Genomic DNA, 13447 nt, shown 5'->3' on the forward strand with positions numbered 1-13447 from the left:
GGACAAATAAAAAGATATCATTCTTTATTTAACAGCATAAAAAGTGGATGTATGACACCTAAGCTCTAGAATTTCATGACTAATTACAGTTTTCATTTTTAAAAAAATCCCATAGCTTTTATTCATTTTTATTCCAGCAATATGAATAATCTGAGAAGAAATCTCATTCAACTGTAGCAATAAGTAGAATTACTTAAGGAATAGTCAGAAAAAGAAAATCTGAGAGCAAGCTGCCACAACAAAGCTGTTACATTCCCATTTAACAGAGCTCTTCTCAAAATCGACAAAAATTTTTTACTGAAGAACAAACAGAGCAGGACAAGCTTTCCAGGAATTTTACATATGTATATATGCATGCATTACTGTTTTTAGTTTAAAAAGGGCCCAAAAAGGTTAGGCTTGTACCTCAGCAACACACTTAGGACACCTCCAGTCTCCTTTGGGTACATCAGGTAGTGGTGGAATTAGACAAAATGTATGATAGCTGTCATCACATCCATCACACAAAAGCAATTTATCCTCATTGTTTCCTCGACCACAAAACATACAAACATAGAGATCAACCTGTTAAAATAAATAAATGAAATAAAAGTCTATTTTCTATAATAAAGAATTCTATATTTTTACCAGGAGCTCCATAGTTAAAACACAATAATGTACTCTAAAAAGTAAATGTAGCTTAAGTCCTGCATATCTATTTCAAATTATTTAAATGGCTCTTCATAAAACTTCCTAAATTTCCCTCCAGAGCTTCTACGAGCAAATTAATAAAAGCATATCAAGTTGTTAAAATAAATAAAACCTACAAATCTAGGATATATAAAAATTAACTTTTATTTTTTTAAAAATGTCAGTTTTCCTACATATAAATATACTTTGGTAGAGAACAAATATTGAGAACTGCTTATAATAATACATCTAGGTAATTTACAAGTATTCTTGTTATCTGCCAGGAATTGACTCCAGGATCTACGCCCCCACCCAGTCCCAGGGATACCAAACTCCACAAATACTCAAGACCCTTCTATAAAACAGCTTAGTATTTGCATATCTATGCATATTCTCCCTTATACACTTTATACTTTAATTCCTAGATTACTTATAATACCTAATTACAATGTAAATGCTATGTAGTCGTTATACTATATTGTTAGGGAATAATGTTAGGTCTTGTTTTGTAAAGATACCTTTTTTTTTTTGGCGGTACTGGGTATTGAACCCGGTGATGCTCTATCTCTGAACTACGTACGTCCCCAACCCCTTTTTAAATTTTACTTTTGAGACAGGGTCTCACTAAGTTGTCAGGCTGGCCTCAAATCTTGTGACGTTCCTGCCTCAACCTCCCAAATTGTTGGGGTTATAGGCAAGTGCAACCAAGCCTGTCCACAATTTTTTAAAACTATATTCTGCGCTTTGAAACAAAGAATGTGGAACCTGAGGATATAGAGGGCTGACTGCTCACAGATTCACATTTAATTCTTTCACACAATTACATAGAAAGCATATGATTTAGGGGAAACAGTCTACATACAAAAGACAAAGCAAGGTTAACATTGTATAAACAATAACTGCAACTTTAGATATGTCATCAAGTTTCCTAATCAACAGCAAACCAAGATAAAAAGTGCAAAACTGAAATTAAAATAAATCCTTTCCCTCCTGACACATCCCAAAGCACTTACAAAGTTAACAGAGAGAGTTCCTTTCCGTTGTCTCATTTGCATGTTAAATGCGTCTGACCTGTTGGTAACTTTTCTTCTTCGGGTGACCTCATCTTGAAATAAAAAGTTATATGATAATAGTAAAAACTAATGTTGAGAGCTTACTATGGACCAGACACTATTTAAAATTATTTAAATTAGTAAAAATCTCAAAACACTATGAGGTAGATATCATCTCTGGTTGAAGATAAAGAACCTAAGGTATAGAAAAGTTAGATAACTTGCTCAGAATCACATAGCCAGTCAGTGGCAGATTTGGGATTCTAATCCAGGCAATCAAGCTCCAGAGAGTTTAACCATTAATACTATTCTACCTGATGTAGGACTTATAGGGTCTCTCAAATTAGTCAGGGATTAATTTTTAAGATCATTGCCAGCCAAAACAGTTATAAAGTTTAAAATCACTGCCAGCCAATACAATAATTATAAGAATGACAAAGATGAAGTACTTAATTCTCAAAAGGGTAATTAAAAAACATAATATACATATTTAGTAAATCCTATTACAATGAATCCTTTGAGTGATAGAACAATACTTTCTGATCCTCTACCGTTCAGATGACAATCTGAATTATATGATTTAACTATCATATCATAAAATGAATAATTAATGATATGTGACTGCAACATTTTGTTAAATTCTTATAGAGTAAAACATGTCCAGTCTATTCTTTGTTAAATGTTACATAGGGAGAAGAGTGGGAACTTGATTTTTCTATTAGCAATTCTACTCCCAAAAGTTTCAAACATTCGAAGCCAAAGAAAATTAGGCTTTCTGAAGAAAGCACAAGAGTTTATTTAAATGGTGTTGTAATACATTGAGGGAAATTATTTAAAAAACATCAAATGGTTAGAATGTAAAAGTTCTGAGTTCTTCCCAGTAGATTTTCATACTACAGGTCAGAGAATCCTCTATTTCATTTTAATTTAAAAGTCATAATAAGCTTTAGCTCACTAGGTGAAAACCAATCATTTTACCATTATTGGTAAAACTAAACTATCCTTTAGAAACTGCAATTAATTTCTGTGTAGCATATTAGACATGGAGAAGGAAAAGTCTCTCTTCTAAAATCATAAAAATTCAACATTATATTGTTCCTCACACCTTAAAGATATCTGACAATAAAAAAGGTGATTTGCCTAGAAACCATGTAGCAAGTTTACATTTCTTAAGAAATTCCCAGTACAGGCTGAAATTCAAGTTTCATTTGAATTTTTTTATAACCATATTACTTGCAATTCATTTCTTTTCACAACCAATAACAGATTTTACCTTCTTTATCTTTTGTTCCCATTGCCAGGCCCACAACCTTGGGTCCAGCTCCAAAAATCTGAAGCTTCTTCAGTTCTGTGTTTCTAGTCAGTTCTCCAGATTCTGACTAAAAAATAACAAGAAAAATTCACATTAGCATAAATATACCAATTTAAGCTTCCCCAGACCTCGCCCCCAGTACTGGGGATTGAATTCAGGGGTGCTTTATCACTAAACTACACCCCCAGACCCTTATATTTTGAGAGAGGGTCTTGCTAAGTCATTGAATTTGTGATCCTCCTTCCCCAGCCTCAAGAGTGCTGGAATAATAGGCATTGTGTCCCCATGCCCAGCTCATGCATTTATTTATTTTATTTTTTTAAATATTTTTTAGTTGTCGATATACCTTTATTTAATTTATTTATATGTGGTGCTGAGAATTGAACTCAGTGTCTCACACATGCTTAGGCAAGCACTCTACCACTGACCTACAGCCCCAGCCCAGCCCATGCATTTATTTTCAAGACAGGGTTTTGCTATGTTTTCCAGGCTTGCTACAACTTCTATGCTTGCCTCTCGAAGCAGCTGAGACAACAGGCATGTGCCCACACATCTGGATGGCTTATGTATTTATTTTATTACCCAAGAAAAGTTTCTTGATCCTCTTCAAAGTGAAGGAAAATACTATTTGATTTCTTTTAAATCCACACACCCCTCATTCACCAAAGTACCATGCAACACCCAGATTCCTTTCAACAAAATAAAATTCACCTATGTCTCAGAAAAGCTTAATTATCAATTTGGTTCTGTCTAGAGACACTATTGGTTATCATAAAATAGAAATTCCCACTTCTAACCTTCTAATGAATACCTGTCTTTGAGTAGAGAGTAGTATGACTATCTCAGGTGATGAATCATAACTACCTTAAGATAATCATACAAATCTCATATCTCTTTATTGGTGATGACCTATCTAGGGGTGGGAATGTGTTCCACTTTTGGCCTATTATAGAAAGTTCACCCAACATCACTGGGAAATATTTTTAATCTTCTAATAAAAAAGAAAGTTTCTCAAAGAGTAAATCCTTTTGACCCACCCCCTTCCTGCTAGGAGACTCAGCCTAGCACACTGCTAGACTCTGTAGAAATCACACAACAATTAATAGGGAACTTATCACCCACACATTAAAACAAGCAAGACAGAAAGATGGAAAGACCCTGGATCCTTAATGACAATGTTAACATGCTATACCAATCGTAAAAAGTTTCATGTTGAAATTATGTTCTTATGTGGAAACTTTATTGTTAATGTTTAAGTTTCACATGGCATTCTATTATGTAAGCGCATGCTGACAAATCAATATTAAATCTTGAAGTTAGATAATCATAATCTCCAAATGTAGTCTAATAGCCAAAATTTATTTTAAATGTATAAATAAATAAGAATAAAAATAAATCTGAATAAAATATAGACTACTTGATAGTGTACAGCTTGGTAACAAATGATGTACGCAATAAAGATTAATAAAAATAATCTAAAAACAAAACCAACCTAAAATCGCATTTCAAAATTTTCTTTAAAACTTTAATAAGACTTTTTTTGCAAAGTTAGTTCAATGATAAACAACAATATACATAATTTACCATTATTAAAACAGAGTACATAATAATAAAAGCTAACATGCTAATTATATACTAAGTGCCACAACTAAGTATTTTAATCAATTACTCCAAACAACCATATTATCATACAGGCAATAATGTTCTAAAAAGTAAAATAAAAACAACATTCTCTCATCTTAATGGAATGAAATTATAAGCAACAAAATTATAACTCAAAAGGACCCTTTCACCTGGAAATTTCTACCTCTTAAAAGTAACATTAAAAACTACACATCAAATCTCTGGAACAAATTAAAATAGTGATTGTAGGAAACTTTATACACATCAATAAAACCAAAGAAGAGAAATAAATGATTAGATTCCCAACTCAAAATGCTAGAAAAAGAACTACAAAATAAACTGTGTGGTGCTAGATCAGAATTGGACTTTTCAGTACAAAATCAAAATATGAAGTCACAATTTTTTAAAAAATTACCTACCCCTGACCATTAAACAATGGTCATCAAGCTAGGAAATATTGAAGGAAAGAGATTCAGAAAGGGTGGTAATAAATTGAGATACACTGAATTTGACATACCTGTGCTCTGGCCAAAAGAATTACACATAAATACAAAGATACACACACACCTGGTAAACAGAAAAGCTATGTGGATGTCAACACATATTCAGGAGTCCTGAGTGTATAGGCAGTAACTGAAATCACAGAGTAGATGAGATGACAATAAGGAGAGTGACAATAGGGGAAAAAATTAATAAATATACAAAATAAAGCATAGAAAGAAGAGACAACAAAGATGATAGAGAATGGTCAGAGGGTAGAGATGAATACCAGAAGAGAGATTAAAGAAGCCAAAGAAAAAAAAAGTCAAGCTAAGTGAATTTCAAGGAGAAGTGTCAACAACCATGACAGGAAATCAAATAAGATACAAAATGGAAAGGGGCCTCAGAATTTGACAAAATGTTACAGTTTTTTTTTTTTTTAAATCACCTCAATTGTCACTTGGACAGTGTAATTTAAATGAAATTATTTAGCTCAAAGTCAGATTAGAGTATAAAAACTAAACAGGGTGTTGAGGAAACTGACACAATATAGAGTTTTTCCAAGAAACTTTTCTGTGAAAAAAGATAGGAAATAAATTTTATTTTTTTAAGATGACACAAACTTGAAAACATGTATGTGGTTGCAGAGCAAGATAGAAATTCAGCAGACAGGGCTGGGGATGTGGCTCAAGCGGTAGCACGCTCGCCTGGCATGCGTGCGGCCCGGGTTCGATCCTCAGCACCACATACCAACAAAGATGTTGTGTCCGCCAAGAACTAAAAAATAAATATTAAAAATTCTCTCTCTCTCTCTCCTCTCTCACTCTCTCTTTAAAAAAAAAAAAAAAGAAAAAGAAATTCAGCAGACAAAAGCAGAAAATATTTTTCAACTGATACACTGAAATCACTGAAGAAGCCAAAAGGGGTGGTGATGGAGGGATTATCCCTGGAAAGAAAGGTACACCTTTGCCACCAAAGATAGGCAGAGACTAAGGATGAATGTTAGTAGTTTTGTGCAAAAGAAAAAAAGAAGAAGAAGTTCTACAAAATGTTTTTATTTCCGTTCTGAAATACAACACTAGAATGAGAGGCAAACTGGCAATACAGTAATTAAGTACAAATTTGAGTTAAAAAATTTTTTTTGCTGGGCACCACCAGGCCATATACCTATAATTCCAACTTTGAGGAAGCTGAGGCAGGAAAGATTCCAAGTTTGAGACAAGCTTGGGCAACCTAGCAAGACCCTGTTTAAAAAATAAAGAAGCTGGGATATAGCTCAGTGGTAAAGTGCCTCTGGATTCATTTCCCAGTGATGGAAAAAACAATCTTAATTTCAAATCCTGAATTAACTCTAGTAACTACAAACTGATTTCTATGACAATGACAATTACTACAACAAGCAAGAAAATTCTATATGGTTGTTATTTTTATACATACATAAAGAAAAGGAATTAGAAATAGGCAAAGGGAGGGTGGTGTAACTCAGTGATAGAGCACTTGCCTAGCATGCATAAGGTCCTAAATTCCAGTCCAAGAAAAAAAAAAAAGAACAAATGAATGAATGAGGCAAGCCTTTCATGATTTCAGAAAGAACATCAAAAATAATTTCATCACAACCTGGCAATTGGTTAGAGAGAGTGGGCAACTCTTAAAAGCTGAGTCACTTAAGTCAAAGAGAATAGTCTACAGTGTTCCAGGTCCTAAAATGGAATCATAATTGTATACCCAACAATGATCAGAACTTTTGAAATCAAGCACACTAATAAAAAAATCTCTTAATGACTAAACCAAAGTTTATAAGTTTATAATGGGCTAACAGTTTCCCATGAATTTCTATTAAATCCACATTCCTATCCAGGACACCTAATTTTCTGCGATCAAAGTATCGAAAAGGCAGAATTCCTCAGTGAGCATAAACTCAGAACAAGAAGAGCAGGAATGGCCTGATGGAGAGATAGCCCATAAGCTCTAGAAAAGCAAAAAATATAATTAGCCTACTTATGACAAGACTACATACAACCCTGGATCCAATGTTTCATCTTGCTTCTGATTCCTACTTACAATATCAACCATTCCCATTTTTTGTTTTATTCTTCTAAATATTAAAACAATATATGAAATCCAGTTAAGTTGCTATTCCTCTCTCTTTATAAGTTAATTTAAACATTAGAATTCTAAGGGCACCTCACTCTCTAATCTAAAGACTTATCTTTATTAACAACCTTAAAAAATAAAACCCTTAAGACCTCAAAGAAAATAGGAGAAAAAAAGAAATTATGGAGTTTTTCTTCTTTAGATTATGTGAACACTATAGAAGTTACACTATAATTGCTCAAACATTAAGAAATTTATAACCGGGACTGGGGATGTGGCTCAAGCGCTAGCGCGCTCGCCTGGCATGCGTGCGGCCCGGGTTTGATCCTCAGCACCACATACCAACAAAGATGTTGTGTCCGCCAAGAACTAAAAAATAAATATTAAAAATTCTCTCTCTGTGTCTCTCTCTCTCCTCTCTCTCCTCTCTCACTCTCTCTTAAAAAAAGAAAAAAGAAATTTATAACCTTGTTTTTAAAGGACTAGTGAGTAAAAAATAAAACCATTCTTTTTTACTCCTCTCTGCTAATGATGAAAATAAAATGTACTAGAATTCAACAACATGACTTCCAGATGTAGTGGTGCATGCGCGTAATCCCAGCAGCTCAGGAGGCTGAGGCAGGAGAATCACAAATTCAAAGTCAGCCTCAGCAACTTAGTAAGACCCAGCCTCAAAATATTTCTTCTCTATTCACCTGAAAGGTGAACAGAAGCAGTGATGTAGTTTAGTGGTACAGAGTCTACCTAGCATGCATAAGACCCTGGCTTCTATCTTCAACACCTCTTTGAAAACAAAACAAAAGGGAATAGAAGCTATGTCTCCTCGAGTGTTAAACAACAACTGTAGGCTGGGCATGGTGGTGCACACCTGTAATCCCAGTGGTTTGGGAGACTGGAGGCAAGAGGATAGGAAGTTCAAAGCCAGCTTCAGCAAAAGCAAGGTGCTAAGCAACTCAATGAGACTCTGTCTCTAAATAAAATACAAAATAGGACTGAGAATGTGGCTCAGTGATTGCATGTCTTTGAGTTTAATCTTCAGTACCAAAAAAAAAAAAAAAAAAAAAAAACACAACAGTATATGAATGGCCTCCTATGACCACAGAACTATTCTGTCAATAAATGCACTTGAAATTTCTATTAAAAACAGCCATGGACATTAATACCTGAGACTTGACACGTCTTGTTCTCTTTGGCAGAATGTTCATTCTTGTGCCCGGCTCTGGGGAGGTTTGGATATCACTGCTGAGAACTTCAGACGCCACTTTTTCCTTAAGATCTAAATTGGGCATCTGTACACCCTAAAAGATCAGACACAGAAAGAGAACAGATTCACTGATAAGAAATAAGAGAATCAGTAGAAAAATAAAATAATAAATTTCCAGTAAATCCCTACAATTATACAAAACCATATAGCAATTCTTCCTTCAAATGATCTAAAGAAGGCAATCCTATCAAAATCCCAACATGCAGCTGAGCACGGTGGCAACCTGGGAGACTGAGGCAGGAAGATATCAAGCTCAAGGCTACCCTCAGCAACTTAGCAAGTCTCAAAACTAAAGTAAAAGGGCTGGAGATATAGTTCAGAGGTACAGCACACCTGGGTTCAATTCCCAGTACAACAAAACAAACAAAAAAATCCCAATACACTTTATTTCTGTGCAAACTGAAAGCTGATTCTAAAACTGATGTGGAAACAAATTGTTTCAAAATTCTGAAAAAGAGCCATGAGGTCTTATATAATGAATATCAAAATTTACTATAAAGCTACAACACTCAAGACAGTGTGGTAATAGTGTTAGGGTAGACATTTAGAGTCCATTCCAAGATCCCCAATGGATGCCTGAACTAGAAGATAGTATTAAACCCTATGAATACTATGTTTTTTTCCTGTGACAGTTTAATTTAAAATTAAGCACAGTAAGAGACTAATAACCAAAACAGAGCAATAATAGGCAACACACTGTAATTTTAAGAAGTTAATGGTATTTCTCATTCAAAATAGCTTATTGTACTTTTTCCTTTTCTTCCACCCCCGCCCCTTTCTTGGTACTGAGGAATTAAACCAGGGGAGCATTACCTTTGAGCTATATCCCCATCCCTTTTTATTTTTTTTTATTTTGAGACAGAGTCTCACTAAGTTGCTTAAAGCACACTAAATCACCAAAGCTGGCCTCAAATTTGTAATCCTCCTCCCTCAGCCTCCTGGGTCTCCGGATTACAGGAATGTACTAAAATGTACACCCGCCTAATGTTTGCCTTTTTAACTTTACAGCTTCTCTTTAGCATATCTGAAGGGCGAACAGTATTACTCTTGCTCTTGGGAACCATTATCAAGTAAAACAGAATTACATGAATACACTGTGAAACTGTGACAGGAGAACTAACAACCAAGATGGCTACTAAGTAACTAAGGGGTGGGAACAAAGCAAGAAGGCATGTTATTTCATCATCCTACTAGAAATAGTATAAGCTTTTAAACTTACAAATTATTTCTAGAATTTTTCATTTAATACTTTCAGACAACAATTAAGCACAGACGCTAACTGAAACCACAAAACGTTAAACCACAAAGTAGGGACTACTGTACATCAATGAAACAATACAGAACTCAGAAATAAACTCACACATTTACGGTCAACTGATTTTCAATAAAGTGCCAAGTCAAATCAATGGAATGGATAGTCTTTTCAGAAAAATGATGCTGGTACAACTGAGTATTCATATACCGCTCCCGAAAAATGAATCTACACCTTTACCTCACTTTATACATGGAGGGAAAAAACTGAAAGTGCATCACAAAACTAAATCTAAAAGCTAAAATTATAAAACTTACAGATGAAAAAGAAGAAACATCTTTGTGACCTTGTGTTAGGAAAAGATTTTTTAAATATGATGCTAAACACAATTTTTAAAGGAAAAAAATCATGAATTATTCTTCAAAGAGATACCATTATGAAAATGAAAATAAAAATTACAGGTTAGAAGAAAACATTTGCAAAATATATCTGATGAAGGACTTACATCCAGAATATAGAACGAATTCTTACAAGTATAAGACAAATTACCAATAAAAAAAAATTTCTGAAGGGACATTTTGTTTATATTAACATTTTGTTATATGAGACACTAATATAAACATGATAAGATGCAAAACATCATTAGTCTTTGGAAAATAAATATTAAAACCACAATGAACTATCACTATATACCTAGTAAAATAGCTATAAGCCAAAAAACAGACAATATCAACTGCTGGTAAGGAAATGGACAAACTGGAAGCCTCTCCATTATGGTGGGAATTTATAATAGTTCAGCCAGTTCAGAAAATAATTTGGCAGTTTCTTAAAAAGTTAAGCATAAACTTACCATATAATCCAGCAATTCCATTCCTAGGTATCTACCCAAGAAAAATAAAAACACATGTCCACACAAAGACTTGTACATGAATGGTCATAGTATTATTCATAATAACCATAAAATGGAAAAAATACAGCTGCCCATCAACTGACAAATGGATAAACAAAATGTGGTATATTCATACAACAGAACAGTATTCAGCCATAACACTTAAGTACTAATACATCCTATGATATGGATGAACCTTGAAAACCTTTAGATAAAGAAGCCAGACACAAAACCTTACTGTATGATTTCCTCTATGTGAAATTTCTTAGACAAACCTAGAGCAAGAAAGTAGACGAGAAGTTGCTTGGGTTTGAGGATAGGGAATAGGAACCAATGTGGTGACTGCTGCTTAAACATATAAATTTATTGAAGCTTAATGTAAACTTTTTTTTTATGGGTACTGAGCATTGAATCCATGGGTGCTAAACTACTGAGCCACACCCCCGGCCCTATCTATCTATCTATCTATCTCTCTATCTATTTTGAGGCAAGGTCTTGCTAAATTGCTTAGGACATTATTATTAAGTTCCAAAGCCAACCTCAAACTTAACCTCCTGCCTCAGCCTCCCAAGTTGCTGGGATTATAGGCATGCATCACCACATCTAGCACAATAGGTGAATTCTATAGCATGTATATTATACCTCAATAAAATTATTAAAAGATATATGAGCTAGACATGGTGGTACATGCCTATAATCCCAGCAACTTGGAAGGCTGAGGCAGGGTGATCGCAAGTTCAAGGTTAGCCTCAACAAATTATAGAACTTCCTTTTGTCTCAAAAGAAAGAGTAAAAAAGGTTGGGTATATAGTCAGTGGTAAAGCACCCCTGGGTTAATCCCCGGCACCCCAATACATAAATATGTGGAAAAAAAACAGGAAGAATTTTTCAAAAAGCTTGAAGCATAAAGATTTATTTTAAATAAATAAAAAAACATCCTTTGTACCCATTATCCTTTATCTTATAAATCATTAAGTATAGCTATAATTTTTAAAACTAGGATATACACCTTGCCTTCGCACATTTGAGTGCCTGGAGAAATCTATTACACTTTGTTATGCATAAACAACCACAACCATATAATGAATAAGGTCTAAAGTTTTTAACTGGATTTACCGACTCTAAGAACAATAATTCGGGCTGGGGTTGTGGCTCATCAGTAGAGTTCTCGCCTAGCACGTGTGAAGTCCTGGGTTCGATCCTCAGCACCATGTAAATTAATAAAAACTAGATGCTGTGTCCAAGTACAACAAAAAACAAAATATTAAAAAAAAAAGAACAATAATGCATCTCACCATAAGGCTGACACCGGATTGGAAAAGCTCGTAAGGGTATAGAATCCTTTCATAGTGTGACTTCAAAAGAGACCCAGTTCCTTTTCCTGGCAGATATCCCAAGCGGCTACCCACTTTAGACCATTTCTTCTCTTTGGTGACCATTTCAAAACCTCCTTTGCTGGCCACAATCTAAAAAGAAGGTAAAAATTATTTAGGGAAAGAAGGCAGATTCAAGCATTCTGACTCTGTATTTTGTCCACTAAATATAAAATTTATTCTGGGCTTAGATTATAAATTTCTTTTCAACAAATATAACCAAACTACTTGTCAACATTTAAAAGAATAGAGAAAATTATTTTTGTAGGTTTTAAACTCTAAAATTTAATAAACATTATTGTGCCTACTTTCAAACAAAATTTGTTCAAAAACATTTAATAATTTATACTTTACAATTATGCACTGTAAGAAAACCAAACACACATATATATGCCATACTCTTAGGAACTAACAATATGAAATAAGAATAAAACTAGACATGAGAATAAATACAAGTAATGCAAAACAAAATGAACAAAAAAAGTCCTAAAATTACAAAATGTACCAAGAAATTTACAGAACTTAAAAAAATGTCAACCAAACCACAAATGGAGAGGACAGTTTCAAAAAATGAGGCTATAATTCTTCAAAAAGAAAAAAATGGTTGGGAGTGTACTTCAATGATGAAGCATTTGCCCTGCATGCATGATGCCCTGGGTTCAATCTCCTGCATCACAAAAAAAAAAAGGAAGGGGGGGGCACTTTTATATGGAAGACTATGAAGGGAATGATAGACAAAGATCAGACTGCAGTAGATTTACCAGCACATAACATATACTAATAGCACATAATATATTAAGGTGGGAAGTGATAAGATGAACTGGTAACTTGGCTAAATGCTCACATCAAACCAGATACTTATCATGTCCCTCTATCTTCCTAAAACTGTAAATGAACATTTATCACACCCTAAAATATAGGCAGTTTTCAGCTTCACTGAGAACAAAGAGGACTGTGACACAGTATTTGAAATCAATTTCTCCTCTATAAATATATACTACTATATCTTACTACATGGACAAGGTGAAAAATTAAACATAAAGTTAACATGTGGTCCACAGCAGTATCACTCGTTAAGAGTCAAAAGGTGGAAACAACCCAAATGTCCACCAAGAGATAAATGCACACACAAAACATAGTGTTTATGCACACACACACACAATGGAATTATTATTCAACCTACAAAAAAAGGAGAAGCCAGGCACAGTGGCACATGCCTGTATCCCAGCAACTCAACAGGCTGAGGTACAAAGATCTCAAGTTCAAAGCCAGCCTCAGCAACTCAGTGAGGCCCTAAGTAACTTATCAAGGCCCTGTCTCAAAAGAAAAAATAAAAAGGGCTAGGGATGTAGATCAGTAGTTAAGCATCCCTGGGTTCAATCCCTAGTACCAAAAAAAAAAAAAAAAAAAACCTAAGAGGATGATGATTTCTGAAACCA

The 13447-nt window shown here is 34.2% G+C and overlaps 1 protein-coding gene across 2 annotated transcripts in view; it reads right to left on the minus strand.

Annotated features, from left to right (window-relative positions):
* The window catches only part of KDM5A (lysine demethylase 5A), an 88424-nt gene that overhangs the window by 64882 nt on the left and 10095 nt on the right, over window positions 1-13447 (minus strand). For both annotated transcript variants that reach the window (XM_081309798.1, XM_081309799.1), the window contains exons 4-8: window positions 11931-12101; window positions 8394-8528; window positions 2995-3100; window positions 1683-1774; window positions 406-564 (exon numbers count right to left, since the gene is read on the minus strand). In XM_081309798.1, coding sequence (XP_081165924.1) covers window positions 406-564; window positions 1683-1774; window positions 2995-3100; window positions 8394-8528; window positions 11931-12101 — 663 coding nt within the window. The remainder of the gene's footprint in view (window positions 1-405; window positions 565-1682; window positions 1775-2994; window positions 3101-8393; window positions 8529-11930; window positions 12102-13447) is intronic.

The sequence above is a fragment of the Spermophilus citellus genome, assembly GCF_964194105.1.
Source record: "Spermophilus citellus genome assembly, chromosome: 10".
NCBI lineage: Eukaryota > Metazoa > Chordata > Mammalia > Rodentia > Sciuridae > Spermophilus > Spermophilus citellus.